General features: G+C 49.8%; 1 protein-coding gene across 2 annotated transcripts in view; it reads right to left on the reverse strand.

Moving 5' to 3' along the window:
- Positions 1 to 5,552: 5,552 nt before the first annotated feature.
- The window catches only part of ANXA6 (annexin A6), a 51,209-nt gene continuing 37,698 nt past the window's right edge, over positions 5,553 to 19,063 (reverse strand). For both annotated transcript variants that reach the window (XM_081091052.1, XM_081091053.1), the window contains exons 21-26: positions 14,498 to 14,515; positions 13,697 to 13,793; positions 12,730 to 12,825; positions 9,818 to 9,876; positions 8,185 to 8,307; positions 5,553 to 7,089 (exon numbers count right to left, since the gene is read on the reverse strand). In XM_081091052.1, the coding sequence (XP_080947178.1) occupies positions 7,030 to 7,089; positions 8,185 to 8,307; positions 9,818 to 9,876; positions 12,730 to 12,825; positions 13,697 to 13,793; positions 14,498 to 14,515 (453 nt within the window). In that variant the 3' untranslated portion in view covers positions 5,553 to 7,029. The remainder of the gene's footprint in view (positions 7,090 to 8,184; positions 8,308 to 9,817; positions 9,877 to 12,729; positions 12,826 to 13,696; positions 13,794 to 14,497; positions 14,516 to 19,063) is intronic.

The following is a 19,063-nucleotide window of genomic DNA, read 5'->3' on the forward strand; positions in this document are numbered from 1 at the left end:
GGACTAAATCTGTGCCTGGGTAGACACCTGCCAGATAACTGGGGCCAGAGCCAGCGGGAGGCTGGGGCGCGCTAGAGAGGAAGGAGCCGTCTGATGATGTGGCCTGACCTCAGAAAGGAAGCCTGGTCACCAGGGGGAATTTCCCTGGGGCGAGGTCTCATGTCTATGCAAATATGGCACTCCAAGTAACCTGGACCCCAGAACGGGAGAGGGGAGAGGCAGGAAGCAGGGAAGGCATGGGGTCTGCCCCTCCCAGGGCACCCACACTATGCCAGGCTCCCTCTGTGTGATCTCATTTTGTCCCTGAGACACCCTGCCAAGGAGGAAAGTTGGCCGGGAGTCAGTGAGGGGAGGGTACATTTGCCCAAGAAAATGCAGTACATTCCAACCCCAAAGAGAGACCAGGAAGCGGCATCCGTGAGGATGGAGTTGGTGCTGCCGCTGCTGCCACTGACAAGGGTGACAGTAATGATGCTTGAGTCCGAGAAGTCTGACAAAGTTTCATTTTAGGTTTCCATCTTGCTCACTGGGGAGTTTTATCCTGGGGCCAGGTCGCCTGCGGAGGTAGTGACCCTGCCTCTCGCTTTGGGTGAATCTCAGAGCTCAGAACGCTAGGGGGTATGGCAGCTGGCACCGTTAACCCTTTCACCACCAGCTCCCAGAACATCCCTAGATAAGGGAAGAGAATGGGAATGATGTTTTTGAAGGAAAAATCTCTCTTCTGCCTCTTTCATGTCACTCACCTTGAGCCTCACTACCCCCAAAAGCCTTCCCCCAGATCCTGTTCCCTTCCAAGGCTGACCCCATCACTGCCTAGCTCTCCAGAGAGCTGGCCTTGCCTCCCCAGAGCAGGGGGGCAATAGGACTAGAGTCTTGGCAGGGCAGTTAGGCCCCACATCTGTTTATCTGCCCATCGCAGAACATACACAAGAACAGCGGGCTGCTGATTTCTGGAGCTGTGCGCTGCACACGAGGCTGTGTGCCAAGAAGAGTGAGTGTGTGAAAAAGCACGTGTGGGTACTTGTGTGAGCTGTTTCCTGTGTGGTCAGTAATACATATATGGACCACAGATCAGTCTGATTGTTACCAGCCGTGTATTTGTGGACCTAATCGTTTCATTTTTCTCTATGTGGCCACCAACGTGTGCCTCTGATTCCGGCGTGCACAGCGTGTCCCTGTGGGTATGCCTGGCAGTGATTTGGAATCCCGTGTGTCTGATAAGTAGTCATTACAGGCTGTGAGTGGATGCCAAGTACATGGGACAGTGGGAATGGGAATCGCTGGGCCAGCACTGGCGTAGGATCTCTATGTGCAGGCCCTCCCATCCCTGCCCATCGCTGTCTCCATCCAGGTCAAGGCCATCTCAATGGGGTAGCACTAGAGGGTTCTGACTGCAGCTGGTGGCACAATAGGCAGATGGTGGCAGCGGGAGGAAGAGGCGAGACCCTCCCACAGAAGGAAATGTATGTTCTGGAAACTGCTACAACAGCTGGGCCTGGGGGGAGGGCTCATTCCTACATGGCTCTGATTGAGGGCTTCCTCCATCCTCACTTAGCTGAAAGGGCAGTGGGGTGGCCTGCACCTGGGGCCTGGGCCTCACATCCTGCCTCTAAAAGCATTTCCTGCCTCTGGGTTCCCAGGTAATGACTCCTGGTTTCACCGCTGCCTCCCTCTCTCATTCCCCAAAACCAGTTGGGCAGTTCCCTTGATTTCTTTTTCTTTCTTTTTTTTTTTTTTTTTAATTGATTTTTCACAGAGAGTAAGGGAGAGAGATAGAGTTAGAAACATCGATGAGAGAGAAACATCGATCAGCTGCCTACTGCACACCCGCTACTGGGGATGTGCCCGCAACCCAGGTACATGCCCTTGACCAGAATCGAACCCGGGACCCTTCAGTCCATAGGCCGACACCCTATCTACTGAGCCAAACCGGCTAGGGCTCCCTTGGTTTCTTGCTGCCCCGTGTGTTCGTTTTCCTTTTCTCCATCTCTGCTTCCTCCACTCTGGCTCAGACCCTTCTGCCTCCACATCTGGGGAATGACTACAAGCCTGTCCAGTGGTCTCCCAGGCACTGGGCCCATCTCTCCACAGACACGTCTTTCTAAAGGGCCTCTCTAATCAGACCAGTCTCGTCCCTAGCACCTTCGGGTGAAGTCCACACTCTTGCCTGGACTCTGTGAACTTCCAGATGGTGTTCGCACACTGGGTGTGGGGCCCAAGGTCCAGGGGCCCCTTCCCCTTGCCTCCACGTCTGTGCCCTTATTCCAGCTGTTGCCTCTCCCTCCCACCTTTAATATCTTTCATTGTTGGAAGCATATCTACACATCTTTCAAGGTGCCTGGACATGCCTCTTTCCAGGGGGCCGCTCTCAGCTTCTCTGTGGTTAATCTGTGGCCTCTGCACTTGGTACCACTTGCTACCATGAGCTTGGTTGAATGTTTCTAAAAATATTTCTCCACTTGGCTGAGGGTTAGTGGCAGTGTAGGGACTCAGTAGTCCTCAGAGACTGTTGGAAGAGACTCTCCCCAACCCCGTTCTCCGCCATGGGCTGGAATCTAGTCCATTTACTAATAACAAAGAGCTGAGTCCTTACTGTATCTTGGACAGTGTGGTTTGGTCTTCACAACCCTGTGAGTTAGAAACCTTTGTCATTCCCTTTTCAGAGATGAGGAAATCAAGACATGGAAAGGTCAAGTGACTTATCTATGTCTGAGCGGTATGCTGGGATTTGAGGCCGCCTGCCTGCCTCTGTAGATCTAACCACTGAGCAGAGGGCTGTTATTCAACCAGAATTTCCCACTTGCCTAACTCCAAACGCAAAGCGGGGAAGTCTGCGTTGGGAAACCTGAGGTCTGCGGGGAGTGGAGAGGACTGTTGGAGCGCCGATTTACCGCTTCTGGGTTCTGAAATTTGGGTTGGGCAACTTGACACTTCTCCCTCCTATTGTCTGTCAGCTCAGTCTGGCTTCCGCATGAGGAGGAAGAGGAAGAGGATATGTCAGCAGAGAGAGCAGGGCAGGTGCTGGCCCCAGATCTAGCCCTTACTCAGCCAGGGCCACAGTCCTACTCTCTGGGCCACAATTTCCAAACTTATGAAATGGGAGGGCTGCTTTGGATGACCACTAAGGCCGGTTCCCGCTCAGACAACCTTCAGGCAATCTGCTTCCCCACTTGGACCATCAGTGTCCTCATTAAATGGGGTGACCCCCCCCCCGCCCGCACCCCCGCACTACTGCAAAGGAATGGTTATGGAAAAGCCTCTCCCGCCAGATGCCTCTGGCAGGGACTCTCTCTGGCACAGTGAATGGGGATGGGGGAATGCGGGTTAAAGAGCCAGTATTTCCCACACTGCTCTCCAATGGCAGGAAATGTGACAGTGGCAATTCCCAAACAGCTGCTCTGCGCTAGGACTCAAAGGGCAACCCCTCCCAACCAGCCACTTTCTTCAGGCATTTCCTGTGACCCTGGAGACCAAGGTTGGCACATCCCAGTCCAGAGTTTCTGAAAAGGGTTTGCCCTGAAGGGAAAATGCATGGCTCAAGGCAGCAGGGGAGCAGCGAGGAGCTCAAGAGAGGATGGGTCTGGCCCTAGCTGGTTCGGCTCAATGGTTAGAGCATCGGTCCGTGGACTGAAGGGTCCTCGGTGGCAGGCTCAATCCCCCACCCCGGTCATGTTTCTCTCTCTCATATTGATGTTAAAAACAAAGTGCTTTTTAAAAAAATATTTATTTTATTGATTTTTTACAGAGAGGAAGGGAGAGGGATAGAGAGCTAGAAACATCGATGAGAGAGAAACATTGATCAGCTGCCTCCTGCACACTCCCTACTGGGGATGTGCCCACAACCAAGGTACATGCCCTTGACCAGAATCGAACCTGGGAGCTTTTGGTCCGCAGGCCAACACTCTATCCACTGAGCCAAACCGGTTAGGGCAAAAAAAAAAAAAAAAGAAGTTTTATTAAATAAATAGGATGGCTCTTGGTTGAAGCCTCCCCTCGGAGGGGAAGAAGGAAGTGGGAGAACGAACGTTCAGGGAGTTTATAAAAGCACTGACGCTGGGCCAGGACTGCAGGGTCCCAGCTCTGTCTGCTGCTAAATTGCTGTAACCCGAGCCCATTGCTTCCTCTCTGTGGAAGTGACAGTTGCTGCAACTGAGAGGGAGGTGAGAATTTCTGAGGCCCCTTCCACATTCAGAACATTCACCGCCATCGTCCTCTTCTCCCACTTTGAGACAGTGCGGTTTGGGCTTCTGCTTTCTCTTTCCTTTTAGTTTTAATTTAGTCCCCACTTCTCTCCCTTGAACTCTGGCCACAGAAGCGATCTCCAGTCTGTTATCAGTTGATACAGGTGTTTTGAAGGGAGGTGGGTGGAACACTCAAATGGAAGGTCGTAATGATTAGGACCAACTGGGTCTAACTTTTTACATCTTTAGCATCGAGCACATAGCATGGCACATAGGAGGCGCTCGGTAAGTATACGCTGCATGAATGAATGAATGAATGAATGAATGAATGAAGTACCTTGGATTCACAATAGTGGCTCCTCTGTCCTCTGCTACAGCTCCAAGAAAACAATGTGGTTTGTTCTGCAGGCACCTGGGTCTTAGTGGGATTGTTGCACTAGGTTCCCAACTGGCCATGCTCCCTTCATGTTTCCTTTTTTATCTTTAATTTTAAAAATTTTATTTTTAGAGAGAAACACTGATCAGTTTCCTCCTGCACAACCCCTACCGGAGAATCAAGCATCCCAGGCATGTGCCCTGACCAGAAATAGAATTAGCAACCTTTTGGTGCATGGGATGATGCTCTACCAACTGAGCCACATGGACCAGGGCCCTCCATGTTTTCCGTAAGTGCATGGCTAGATGCACACCTTCCCTTCCCAAGAAAGGCTCCCCCTGGGTTATAAGAGAAAACCTGGACATACAGGTCTCCATAATTGGATGTGAACTCCCATTTCTAATCTGGTCTACCTTACCCCACCCACCTTGAAGGTCCTCCTTCTACTATTGACCAGTCCTAGAATACAATCTACCCAACTGAAAGAAAATTAAGTGGAAAATGCATGTTGGGAAATTAGAACAGTGTTTTGTCCAGCACGAGGGCTCAGAGCTGTCCTCATTCCTGATTTCTAGGAATTCTACAAGTCCTAGTTTCTCCACTTGTGTGTTCCCTCAGCCTCATGGGGCCTCCCAACTTCTACTCCCTCAGGTCCCATTGCTCTCTCCTTTCCACTCCCAGCCTGTTTTCCCACCAGAACATATTTTTAAGCCAATGTCATGTTTAGCTTTGGATGCCTCTGTGATCTGCAGCTGACTTCTTGAGAACAAAGCTCAGAAAACATCTTGGGCTCCACCTCTCAGTTCCTACAATGGGGCCTGGCTCAGGGCAGGTGGTGCCATAAAAGACCCCACTCCACGCATCACCTCTTTCACCCCACGCCCCACACAGAGTGCGAGATAAGCAGAATTGGGGGCCGTGTTTTACAAATAAGAAAACTGAGACTCAGAGATGACATGCTCACAGACAGTTAATGTTAAAGGTCTGACTCCACAGCTCTTCACCATTTTGTTATTTCTTGGTAACAGTTAAATTAAGTTGGGCAAATACCCCCCAAAACTCAGCTGACTCTCATGGGGTTTGGGCTCACCATGGGGTGGAAGACAGGAAGTGGAGAAGACACAAGGTAAATTGTCTTACTTTCAGACTCATTTTGTCAGAGATGAAGAGAGGGCTCTTCAATACTGTTGGGTCCAACCCCTCAATGTACAAATACAGAAACGGAGGCCCAGTGAGGGCACTGGCTAGTCCAAAGTCACACATTGAGGGAGGGACAAGACCAGGCCCAGCCAGTCCCCCAATACCCACGGTCCTTGCACAGCAGCTAAATTATAGACACAATGAACTCCCAGGACGGCCAGGACAGGGAGCAGAGCCCTCCAGCCAACAGGCACTGTCATGCCATGTCACTGGACAACGTTAGATCCAAGTCTCAGGGTAGAAGCAGAGCTGGGGGAAGGGAGACAGAGCAATTGCAGTTGATTCTACTGCTTATCAGTGATCTTCACAAAGTGGAAACTTTCCACGGGCCTCCCCAGATCACGATCACATCTGGTGCCCTTGAAGAGTTCAAAAGAGGAAGTTTGGGTTTGGTTGTAATGGATGAAGAACACGCAGACAAACGTACGTCCAAGCAGCAGGGGGAGAGGGGGCCCAAGACCCAGAGCTCAGACTCTCCTTTGGGATCCCCAGGAGAGAGTATAAAGCTAGAGCTCACTCCTGGGCAGGCTCCAATGAGGACAATCTAGGCTGCAGGTTCAAGGTCAAATATGCAGGTCCTTACTGGGAACGTATTTATGTGTGTCTTTTTATTCAAAGAAAGAAGTATAAAGAGAATGATCTGGAGGCACATCCTAGACTGTCAATGCTAGAAGAAAAGCCAAGATCTCTTTGCCCAACCCTCTCATTTTGTAGACGAGAAAACAGCGAATGGAGAGGGGAAACAGATGAGCCCAAGGTCAGAAAGAAAGTATGTGGCCGATGCAAAATTGAACCCAGGTATCTGGACTCCTGGTTCAGTGCTCCAGCACAACCACCTGGACGGAGATGGGAGCTGAAGACCTTTACTCCTCCCTCCCACCCTGCCGCCAGGCCCCACCATTCAAAACACACACGGCACTCATTTCATAGACAGAGGCTCAGTATCTTTTTGGATTTGACAACGCCCAAGCCAGGGCAGGGGCTGTGGCAGGGACAGAAGGGTGGAGGAGGAAGGTGGGGAATAGAGATGGATAGAATCTAGGGCTACTGTTCTTCAGCCAATCAGATGTGAGGAGTGACCAAGCTGGGCCTTCCGTGGCCCCTAGGAGTGGGAGCCTTTCCTAAACCCCAGCTGACGACAAGAGCCCACCCGTGCCCCCTTCCCCCCACCCTGCCCCTCCCGTAGTCTCTGAAGCTGGAGAATCAGGCTTGGTCACGGTGGCTGGTGCTGATGACTGTGTCTCGGCCCAGGTGCCCGTCAAAGCCAGCGCCCTAGTCCTGGCCCCCACAGATAGCCAGCAAGGCCTTCATGAAGTCTCCGGAGGTGTCACCCTGGCAGAGGCAGAGGGAGAGCCGAGTAAGTGAAAACAATCCTGATGATCTCGATGTCCCTCCTAGCTGCCCACGTTCCATGCAGTCTGTGCATCTACAAATGTGTGTCTATGACATCCCTTTCCTACAGAGAAACAGATATGCAACAGCCGCACTATCTGGACTAGACTTTTTTGAATTAAGAGAAGATCTCAAACCAACACATAGAGTCTCCTCATGCTTTTTTCACGCCTGTATCGTATTCTACCCCAGGGATACACATCAGGTATTTAAGCAGTCCTGTATGGAGGGCTTCCACTCCTGTGACTATAAACAATACTGGCATAGACATTCCTTTACGTGCCTTTGGGAATAGGTATGGCTATGTCTGTAAAACAAATTCTTACACACAAATACCAAGCCCAAAACGTAAATGTCTTGAATTTTAAATTCTCCAAACTCCCCTTTGAAGACGTGCCACCAAGTCTGTGTGAAGCTGCCTGTGAGATTTCCCACAGTCTTGTCAACCAAGTACAGCATCAAACTAAGATCCTGGTCAGTCTCAAAGACAAGAAAATGGGCTCCATAGTGAAAAGAGTCGGACACAAAAGAACCACATATTACTTGATTCCATTGATAGGAAATACCCAGAAAAGGCAGCTCTGCAGAGACAGGAAGTCGCTTGATGGTTGCCAGGGCTGGGGGTGGAAATAGGTAAACAGGTACAAGTACCATAGCAGGTGATGGAAATGTTTTAAACTGGATTGTGGCCATGCTTGTACAACTCATTGCATTTACTAATATTTTTAAAATTATACCCTCAAACAGGTGCATTTTATGGTATGTAAATTATACTAGTTCAGTAACAATTTTTAAAAAGCAAAAAAGAAAGGCCCTTGTTTTATCTGGCAATCTTTAATTATAAACCTTTGAACCATCTGGAATTTATTTTGGTATAAACAATGAGGCAGGTCTTTCATTTAGCAACATCCTGGCTGTCCTCAGAGGTAAGTCATTGAGAAAAAGAGTATGGGAATAAAAAGGACTTCGAATCTTATATGTTCAGGGATCTGACTCTCACCCCCTTCCCCACTTACCTCTAGCCCCACTCCTCACCTCAATGACTTCGTTGAGAGACTTGTCATATTTCTCAATGAACTCCCGCCGGATGTTGAGTAGGTCGATCTCACTCCGGGAGACCATGATCCTGGTGAGGGTCTTCTCATCCGTGCCGGCACCCTGGTAGAGCCGAGCATGAGGGAGACACAGGGCAGGAGAAGAAACAAGGCCAAGTCAGGCAAGGACTAGAGGATGTCTATCTGCCTCTCTCCCTTTTCCTGCCTCTGTCTGCCACAAACAGTCCTGACCCTAATTCCCCTGGGCCTAGGGCTGACCAGACAGGCAAAACTGGCTTGTCTGAGTTAAAGAGTGTACCCCCAAAATTCACGTCCACCTGGAACCTTACAATGAGACTAATTTGGAAATAGGGTCTTTGCCCATGTAATTAGTTGAGGTCCTACTGTATTAGGGTGGCCCTCGATCCAGTGACTGGTGTCCTTATAAGAAAAGGATGGCCCGGCTGGTGCGGCTCAGTGGTTGAGCATTGACCTATGAACCAGAAGATCATAGTTTGATTCCCCGTCTGGGTACACGCCCAGGTTTTGGGCTCGATCCCCAGTAGGGGGCATGCAGGAAGCAGCCAACCAATGATTCTCTCTCATCATTGATGTTTCTATCTCTCTCTCCAGCTCCCTTCCTCTCTAAAATCAATACAAATATATTTAAAAGGAAAAAAAGAGGATGTATGGACATGGGCACACCAGATGCAGCTAAAGGCAGAGACTAGAGGGATTCATCCACAAGCCAAGAAACACCAGGATTCCCAGCAACCACAAAAGCTAGAGACACCAGCAAGTTTCTCCCTCGAAGCCTCCAGAGGAACCAATCCTGCCAACACCTTCCCTTTGCCCTTCCAGCCTCTAGAACATGAGAGAGTAAGTTCTGTGGTCCCTCAATTTGTGGTCACTTGTTACAGCAGCTCTGGAACACAGGGCTCAAGGAGCAGGCACAGTGCAGGGACTGTGTGGGCAGCTGGGGCCCACTTTGCCCCCTGAGAGCTCGCTCATGTTGGGAGTCAGAGCCGGCACATGGTAAGTTCCACGTAAATGGTGTCATGTTTGGGGACTGCAGGCTGATCGGGCTCTCAGCTCGCTCTCACCACGCAGCCTCCCCAGGCTCTGTCAGCAGCTGAGACTCTACTTACTGGGCTGAGAGCGTGGCCAGGATGGCCTGGGTTTTTGGGAAGCCAGGGCCAGACCCAGAGCCGAGCACTTGCTACCTTTTGTGATCATTTCATAGGAGGCACTGTGTCAGCTGCTGGAAGGTGAGCTCTGAGAGGGCAGACTGTGTCCTCAGAGCACGTTTCTCAACCTTGGCCCCTGGGGCCGGATCATTCTCTGCTATGGGATCTCTCCTGTGCACTGTAAGCTGTTGGCAACCCCTGTCCTCTACCCACCAGGTGCAAGCAGCTGTGACTCCCCAAGCGGTGATGCCCAAGATGTGTCAGAACACTGCCAATGTTCCCGGGGGCAGGGCCACCCTCCCCCGACGGGCTGAGAACTATGATCCTAGAGCCAGACACAGGGCAGATGCTGCCAAATAGCCAATGGGAACCCAGCTGTCACAGTGCAGCTCTGGGGGATGGCGGACGTGCTGGAAACAGAAGGAACGGACGAACACGTCTTCTTACCTTCATGGACTTGTAAAGTTTGTCAGCGAAGAAGAGAGGCTTGTTCTTGACACTTTGAACTGCAGGAAGAGGAGGGGGATGCAGGGAACTTGGTCAGAGGAGCTATGCCCAGACTCTGGATGGGGCTTTCTTCTCCCCCCCTTCCCCCCCCCCCCGGTCATTGCCAACCCCAGGGTCATACTCAGGGCCTTGCACACTCACTCCCCTTCCTGATGCCACCTCCTCTGGCTCTCACTGGGTTGCAACTCACTCCCTGCTGAGGTGCTTGTAGCTAACCAAAGGAGAGCAGAGGGACTCAAAGGGAAGAAACCCTCATGAACCCAGGCCCTGGGCCTCAAACTTCTAAGTGCATGGGAATCCCTAGAGAACTTGTTTAAAACTCAGGTGCTAGGCTCCACCCTAGGGGCTCAGATTCAAGGAATATTTCGAGCAGAGCTCTCAGACAATGGTCCTGGACAGCATCACTGGGGAGGTGGAGGAAATGCAAATTCACATGCCCCACCCCAGGTGTGCTGGCATTGCAACTCTGGAGATGGGGAACCAACTCGTCCCTCTTTGCCTGGGCAGTCTTAGTGTTAGCACGAATCAGGATGGTCAGCAGCCCCTGGTCCCCAGATAATGCCTGTTTGCCTGTACCAATCCAGCCCTTTCTCAAGCCCTTGGCTGCTGAGGGATTTCAAGGCTCCAGAGCACACACGGGGGTGTCTCAGACACCAGTCCCAGAGAGCCAGAATGACTCTGGATAAAAGTATTTCTATGAGGAGGGCAGGGGGCAAGAGGGTGGAGCTGTGCACCCCAAGACCACAGTCACACAGGGTCAGTCCTGCACCCTCCCTGGGACAGGCTCAGGAACCCGTGGGAAAGGTCCCATTTTACCCCGAGCTTCCAAGCTCTGTATGTAGTTCCTTACCACCTTCCACACTGATCCCAAGCTCCTTGGCTAAAAGTCAGAGCTCCTACCTCCCTTTGCTGTCTCATCGCTCTTGTTCCCCCGTTCTCGGAACACACTATGAATTTCCTTGTGCCTCTGTCCTCCTGGTATGGAGCTTCCCATCTGCCCTCCACTACTTTATCCCCGCAACCCCGCCCCATCCTGCAAGGCTGTACCTGACATGCACATCCCCAGTTGTGTCACCTCCTCCAAGAAGCCCACCCTCACTCCAGGCCCAGGACTCAGTCCATCTGGTTAAGGAGCAAACTGGGCAGAAACTTACATCCTCAGCAACCAACCCTGAAACCTGAAGCCTGCTCACCTGCCTCAGAGGACCCTGGCCCTGCCACGGAGGAGTGAGGTGGAGTGGTCAGTGTGTGTGTGCGTGTATGTGCACACGCGTGTGCACGAAGGCTCGTTCCAGGTGGGAGGAGAGAGGAAAGAGGGAGAATCATGAGGAGAACAAGATGTGAAAGTGCCCAAAGACCAGTTGTTCTGGTGAGTGCAAGCATGACCTCTGGCTCAGGCAGCCTCTGGTTGGAGTCCTGCCTCCACCACTGACACGTAACTTCTCTGAACCTAAAGGTCCCACTTGGTAAAATAAGCTGTAACAGTACCTCAAGAGGAGTCAACAAAAGCTGTGTGCGACTAATTCCACACAGGCCCCGGCAGGAAATCACAATAACAGCTAACACTTCTCCAGTGCGTTCTATGTGCCAGGAGGCAGTGTTCTCACTCTACGCATAATTAACTCATTTAAATTTTACATAAACCACTTTATGGGCTGGATACCGTTATTCTCTCCACTTTACAGAGGAGGAAACTGAGGCACAGGGTTTTTGTGACTTCCCCAAGGTGGCAGAGCAAGGATTCGACCTAGATTCACTATGCTATACTGCCCCCTAGGTATTGCCAGGGGGTAAAGGCCCATTGAATGCTAAATAACAACAATATCTCTATTTCATCTATTCCAAACATCTCTAAAATGTTAACATCTCTAAATCGGTGTGCCTCATAATTGATGGCAATTATGTGAAATCTTCCACCGGTATCTCCAGGTGAGATTAAAAAACAAACAAAAAAACACGAGCTTCGATGCAATGCAATTTATAGTCATAAAAAATATACTACTTCTCATTAATGCTAACAAACACAAGTTCAGCCTGTGCTCATATCCATTCACCCATTTCTACACAAGGAGAAATGAGATCCAGAATAGGAAAGACGTTTTCAAAGTCAAGGACTCCAATCAGGTTGTGGGTAACAGAGGTGAGTGGATTAAGTACAAATTAAAAAAAAAAAAAAAGAAGTGCAAATTGGTGGTTACAAACAGTCACGGGATGTTAAGTACAGCACAGGGAAGACAGTCAGTAATGTGGTAATGACTAGGTATGGTGCCAGGTGGGTGCTGGGAATACCGGGAAACACTGTGGAAAGCATGTTACTGTTCTATGTTAAAGTTCAGAACACTATGCTGGACCCCTGAAACCAATACGAAACACCGCAAGTAAACTGTAATTGAAACATAAAAAAAGTAAAATTTAAAAAGGACTCAAATCATGGAAGAGAGTAACCAAAGAGATCTAGGTGCGCGTGCAGTATGGGTGTGTGCGTGTGTGTGTGTGCGTGCGTGTGTGTGCGCATGCGTGCGTGCGTGTGTGTGTGTGTGTGTGTGTGTGTGTGTGTACACCGGAGTCCTGCACACATTGCGCCCCTACCCAGCCCGCTATTGCCCTCCTGGTGTCTCCTGCAGGGAGAGCTGTTTCCTCATCCTGCCCTGCAGCCTGGAACAGCCCTCCTGCTGCCCACCGATCCATCACACAGGCAGGACGAGGGAGCCAGTGAGCGGCAGTGTTGATTTTCCGGTACCAGTCACTTAGGCAGCTGCCACAGCCACGTGTTCAGGAATCTGCCCATGTGCCCAACGCCCCCAGTCCCTGCCCTGGACCTCGAGCCCCTTCCCTTGGTCCCCGCCAGTTACCAATGGCCACAAACGCGTCCTTGACATCCCCAGACATCTCCTTCTTGATGACGTGCTCCACGTCATAGTTGGTCATCTTGATGAACTCCTGGAAGACTGGCCCCAAGAGAAGCCCCAGAGGGGAGGTGAGCTTCAGCTCAGAAGGAGGGGGGAAGATCACCCCTCCATGGCACCCAGCTCCGCCCACAGGCTGTGGAAAGGGGCAGCAGGTATGGCTGTGCCTAGTGCACCATCATTGAGGGAGGAATTTCTGACCTCAGGCTGCTTTGGGCTCAGCGCCAAACCGTGTCAAGTCAGACACTGCCCCAGAGCCTTGGACAAGTTCTAGGAACAGGGCCAGGGCAGTAGATGAGCATGGCTCCCAGTCACAGCTCTACCGTGAACTCACTGAAGGACCCTGGAGGACCCCTCCCTGTTTCTGGGCCTCCCATCCTCCTGTGTCAAGTTGGGACGGAGATTACGCTAAGGCAGCGGTTCTCAACCTGTGGGTCGCGATCCCTTTGGCGGTCGAATGACCCTTTCACAGCGGTCGCCTAAGACCATCCTGCATATCAGATATTTACATTACGATTCATAACAGTAGCAACACAACAGTTATGAAATAGCAACGAAAATAATTTATGGTTGGGTCACAACAGGAGGAACTGTATTTCAAGGGCCAGAAGGTTGAGAACCACTGCTCTAAGGAATCCTAATGATAACGCTGAGGCAGTTACTATGTGCCCAGCACTGTGTTAAGTGCTTCTTGTGAATTACATTTGTCATATCCTCACAGCAGTCATGCGTGGTAGGGCTAAAATCCCAGTGTATAGCTAAGGGAGCTAAGACACAGACGCTGGCTAACTTGCTGAAGGCCCCAGGGCTAAGTGGGAGACTCAAATCCAGACAGTCCGGCCCAGCCGGTGTGGTCGACAAACGACAAACGTAGGGTCTTCCTGCGGACTGGAAGGGGAGGGGTGAGGCTCACCTCTCCGGAGGTGCGGGTAGCTGCGTGTACACAGGATCGTCATGAAACGCGTTTCCAGGGAGGTCTTGTCTCCGCTGCTGGACGTGTCTGCTATTTCCTGCAGGGACCGTGGGGGCAGGGAGTGGGGAGGGAGACATGGGAAGGCCTTGGTTATCCCTCACTTGCATGTCTTTGCCTGGGCCGCGGGCAGTTAGGAGCTGGGCTAACCCAGCCCCCCAGGGACACTGACACTGGCCCCTTCTTCCTTCCTCGGCCTCCTCAACCCCCACCAGTTCCCAGGATCCCTGGGGATGGACACACAGGGCTGAGCCTCAGGGCCGAGGACTGCGACCCAGGGGAGGGGCGAACAGGCACTGGGCGTGGAGACGCGGGAAGCGTGTCGTGCACACGGCAGGGAGAAGTGGCACAGCTAGTGTTTCCCGAGTGTCCGAATGTCACACAGACTTTAACACACCACATCTATGCTTCCACAATGATCTAGCCAGCTACAGCTCTATTTGCATTGATTCAAAGTTTCCCTTTAAAAATAACTGATTTCAGGTTTAAAAAAAGAGTCTATTTAAAGGAAATATTCACAACTCAGGAGATGTAGCACAAATCATGTGGGAAACGAGTGGGTAAAGTCAGGGAAACACTTGCCTTGGCCCATGTGTTATCCAGAGGGGATCTTAAAGGAGAGAGAGAAGCTGCGAGGCAAACCCCAAATCACCGCCTGACTCTGCCCTCTCAGCCCCACCCAGAAGCACAGGCACAATCAGACTTCACTCAGGCCTTAACCCATGGGGAGACCACGGCACTCACCAAGATCTCAGCAGCCACCTGAGAGCAGGGGGGAGAGAGGGGGGGAGGCAAGAGTCAGAGGAGGCCCGGAGAGGGTGGCTCTGGGGGCCTGGGGTGCAGGGACAGGGGCCTGGCTCAGGGTGGCAGAGGTCCCGAGAGGCCCCAAGGGGAGGCCCCAAGGAGACTCGGGACCACAATGGGAGCAGGGAGGAGAGAAAACGTGGTTCCCTGACCTTTGGGCTGGAGATCAACATGGGGATAGGCCTGGGAATTCATTACAAAAATGCTCACCAAGGGGGGGGAGGAGAGGACACAGAGCAGGGCACTCTGCCCATCGTCACCCGGGCAACCCAGGCACCTCCAGACCTAGTGTGCTCCTCTGCAAGCCCTGAGCAGTCAGACTTCCTCACACCTGCCCCGCTCGGCGGAGGGTCCTCAGGAGACCTGCCACTGCACTCCCTCAAGTGACAGAGCAGACAGGAGAGCTGAGGCCTGGAGGCGAGGGGATTTACAGGGCACACAGCCCATCAGGGGGAAGTGCCAGCCATCCAGTCATTTTACAGGGACAGCGTTCATCGCTGCCTCAGGCCGAGCAGGAAGTCTGTTGGGACAGGATTTTGTTAGGCGAGAACCACGACCTGGAATGCCGGGGTGTGAAATGTGGCCATCCCTGTGCACCCCAGGCTGAGTTCTGCCTTTGCCCACGTCCCCAAAACTGCCGACCCTTTCATCTGTCGGACAGACCAAAACCATCCTCTTCATGAACTTCCCAACAGCTCTCTGCTTTGGAAAGCTTCTTTTCATTCCAGAAGTCGGCAATGTCCACCAAAACTTAAACGGCACGTGCTGCTGGATCCAGCAGCGGGGTGGCTGGGACCGGCCTCACAGACAGACTGGCCAGGTCTGCGGAGACAGCGCACAGTGCCGCCGCCGCCGTCTTCGAAACAGGGAACAACCGGGCACCATTACTGACGGCTCGTTACCCAGGCCACGCATGGCTCATCCAATGTGAGAAAGGAAATCCACACGGCTATTTAAAAGAACGAGAGTGGCCTGCAGTGTTGATAAGGAGTTTCCATTTCAATTAAGCAGAAAAGTGTAGCCTAACAGGGCATAACTGTGGCTAACAGTGTTCCTTTTATCTAGATAAGGAGATGAACACACACTCTCTCCTCCCTACTTCCTGGGAAGTCGTGTGGAGGGACGGTCAGGACACCGCTGACCGCGGTTAGCTTTGAGGGGGACTGTGGGGGGAAGCTTTTGCATTTTATTTTATTTTTCCTGAAGTTTTATGTTTACATTTTCTCAGCATGCGAGTATGTTACTCTTATTTTTTATTTTAATGTCAAATCGGAGTTATCAGGGCTACTAGGTTTACGGGATGCTTCTGGTTTTTACTTATACTTTTCTACATTAAAAACTGCCCGGCTTAGTAGTTGAACGTCGACCCCTGAACCAGGAGGATTCCTAGTCAGGGCACACGCCTGGGTTTTGGGCTCCATGTGCAGTGTGGGGGGCATGCAGGAGGCAGCTGATTGATGGTTCTCTCTTCATTAATGTTTCTATCTCTCTCTCCCTCTGCCTTCCTCTCTCTGAAATCAATTTTTACAAAGGTTAAAAAAAAAAAAAACCTAGTAAGAAACAAACAAAATGATGTAGCTGAACCTTAAGGACATCATGCCAAGTGAAATGAGCCAGTTACAAAAGGACAAATACTGGATGATGGTGACTATTTGACCTGGAGTAATCAAATTCACAGGGGCAGGAAGTAGAGCGGTGGTTGCCAGGGGCTGGGGAGAGGGAAATGGGCAGTTATTTCATGGGCACAGAGTTTCGGTTTTACAAGATGAAGAGTTCAGTGGATGGACAGTGGTGATGGTTGCACAACGATGTGAATGCACTTATTGTCACTGAATTGGACACTTACAAATGGTTAAGATGGTAAATTGTATGTTATATGTATTTTTATTATGTGTCATACACGTTTTACCACAATTTTTAAAAAAGTTATGCTAAAAATTCCTAGTATTTTATTTTAAGAGAGGGACATGTTTTAAAAATTTTAAGAAAAAGGAATTAAGGTATCAAACATTCTTCATTTATTTGGGTCAGAGAACTTCAGGCATATGTTTTTTCAAAACACCTTTAAAATAATAGTATTTGTAATATGAAAAATGCAGTGGGTTACTAAAATAATTTTCTAGATAGTCAACACAAAAACTTTTCCTCATTAGCCTAGCTACTTCATGTAAAAATTAATCTGGGCTGTTCCTCCAAAAGTTAAGTCATCCACTCCTAGAAATATATCCAAAAGAAACAAAACATATGTGCACACAAAGACTTGTACACAAATGTTTGCATTCTTTGTAATAGCCCTAAAGTAGAAACAACCAAATGTCTATTAGCTGATAAATGGATTTTTTTTTTTTAAATATATTTTATTGATTTTTTACAGAGAGGAAGGGAGAGAGATAGAGAGCCAGAAACATCGATGAGAGAGAAACATCGATCAGCTGCCTCCTGCACATCTCCCACTGGGGATGTGCCCGCAACCCAGGTACATGCCCCTGACCGGAATCGAACCTGGGACCCTTCAGTCCGCAGGCCGACGCTCTATCCACTGAGCCAAACCGGTTCCGGCATAAATGGATTTTTAAAAAACAATATATTCATACAGTGAAATATTGTTTGGCAATGGAAAGAAAAAATATATGTGGCATAATATGGATAAATTTTGAAAATGTTATACTAAGTGAAAGAAAAGTCACAGAAGACCACATATTACATGATTCCATGTATGTGAAATGCCCAGAATAGGCAAATCTTAGAGACAGAAAGTAGATCAGTGGTTGCCTAGGGCTGGGGGCTGCGAGGAAATGAGGAGTAATTGTAGTATGTACAGAGTTTCTTTTGGGGATGATGAAATGTTCTAAAGTCGACTGTGGTGGTGGTTGCGCAAGGCTGTGAGGACACTAAAAACCACTGAAGTGTACATTTTAAATGGGTCATTGTACTAGTATGGTGGATGAATTCTATTTCAATTGTGCTGTCATAGTAAAAAATACAATCCGGGGACTAAACTGTCTAAAACTGGCCACAAATCTTCATTTCACTCTTAGAGTATAACTAGAAAAGTTATAGGTATTCTTTTGTATGGCCACAATTCATTTCACAATTAGATTATCTATATTATTTATTGCTCCAACAGGAACACGGAGAGAGAAAGGGAAGCTATTGGCAATGACTGTGGGGCAAGAGGTGAACACTGGACATGGGTCACCTGTTCACAAGAGACCCAGAGCCCCAAGAGCTTGTTCTGGAGGCCCAGGTGAGAGTGTGGGAAGGGGGAGGCATAAAACAAGCAAACACTGCTAAGAACTAATGTGCATTATCTAGATTTTCAGGGGGCAACGTGGTTTTGCCTACCAAATGCCTTCAATTTTTGGATACATTTTCCGCCAGCACTCCCATTTCACCTCTAGAAATTGAGTCAAGGGAAAAAGTCACGCATGTGATAAGAGAGTTGGCTACTCGGACGAGGGCTGGTTAAATAAAGTGTGGCAGATCTTAAATGGGTCAGTATATAGCCATTAAATGATGGTGATTTTTAAATATAATATGCCACAGTTTTATCAGGATATTATTTTTACATTTTTAACTATTAGAAATCAGGAATGACAACTAGAACAATATGTTCCGAAATGTTAACAATGGTTATTACTAGGTTCTGGATTTTGTATTTATTTTGCTTGTCTCTATTTTCTAAAGTTTCTGCAAAAGAATGCATGTAACTTTCCTAGTTATAAGGAATGAACCCCCACTAAGGCCAGGGTCTAGCATCTGGAAAGGCAGCGGAGTGGGGCAGGGCTCTGGTTCCTTTGGTTGTTTCCACCCAGATTCTCTCTCATCCCTTCTCTTCCCCCAAAGCTGCAAGCGAGGCTCACCACTGCCCCCTGCTGGTAGCAACTGGAAGCATATTCTCATAGGCAGACCAGGCACCAAATTTCCAGAAGCATTGAGACAATGGATTTGGGGTGAGCTTTAAGGAGTAAGCCAGGTTCAGAGACCCTCAGCAGCACAACAGGGCCACTCTATTGAATGAGTGAATGAAATCCAGCCTCAGAAAGCCACTCTAGGGGGCTGGGTTCCCAGGTTAGTCCCTGAAACATCTCATGATGCAGCTGGCATACCCATGAATGGAACCCTGCAGCTTCTGGCAGCGGACTCCCAAACCAGGGGCTGGACACCTGGACGATTGGTTCGGAAGGTGCAGGGAAATAACTATATTGAGTCAGGCAGGCCTGGGTTCAAATCACACTATGGGCACTTAGAAATTGTACCCTTGGCTTTGTAAGGAGTTTCATGTTCCTTCAATAAAAAAGGGGGGGGGGGCATAAAAAAGTACAAAGTAGTCTTAGCATCATACTCAGTACTTAGTAAGCATTCTAATAGTTCTATAGTTGTCAGGTCACAGCTAAGGATGCCTCCGGCTCAGGTGCTGCAGTAACATTCCACACCTCTGTTGGTGGAACTGGGACCTGACTCCTAATCCATCAGAGCTCTCTTCAACCCACAACTGTAAAAGAA

Source organism: Myotis nattereri (genome assembly GCF_964212035.1).
Source record: "Myotis nattereri genome assembly, chromosome: 5".
NCBI lineage: Eukaryota > Metazoa > Chordata > Mammalia > Chiroptera > Vespertilionidae > Myotis > Myotis nattereri.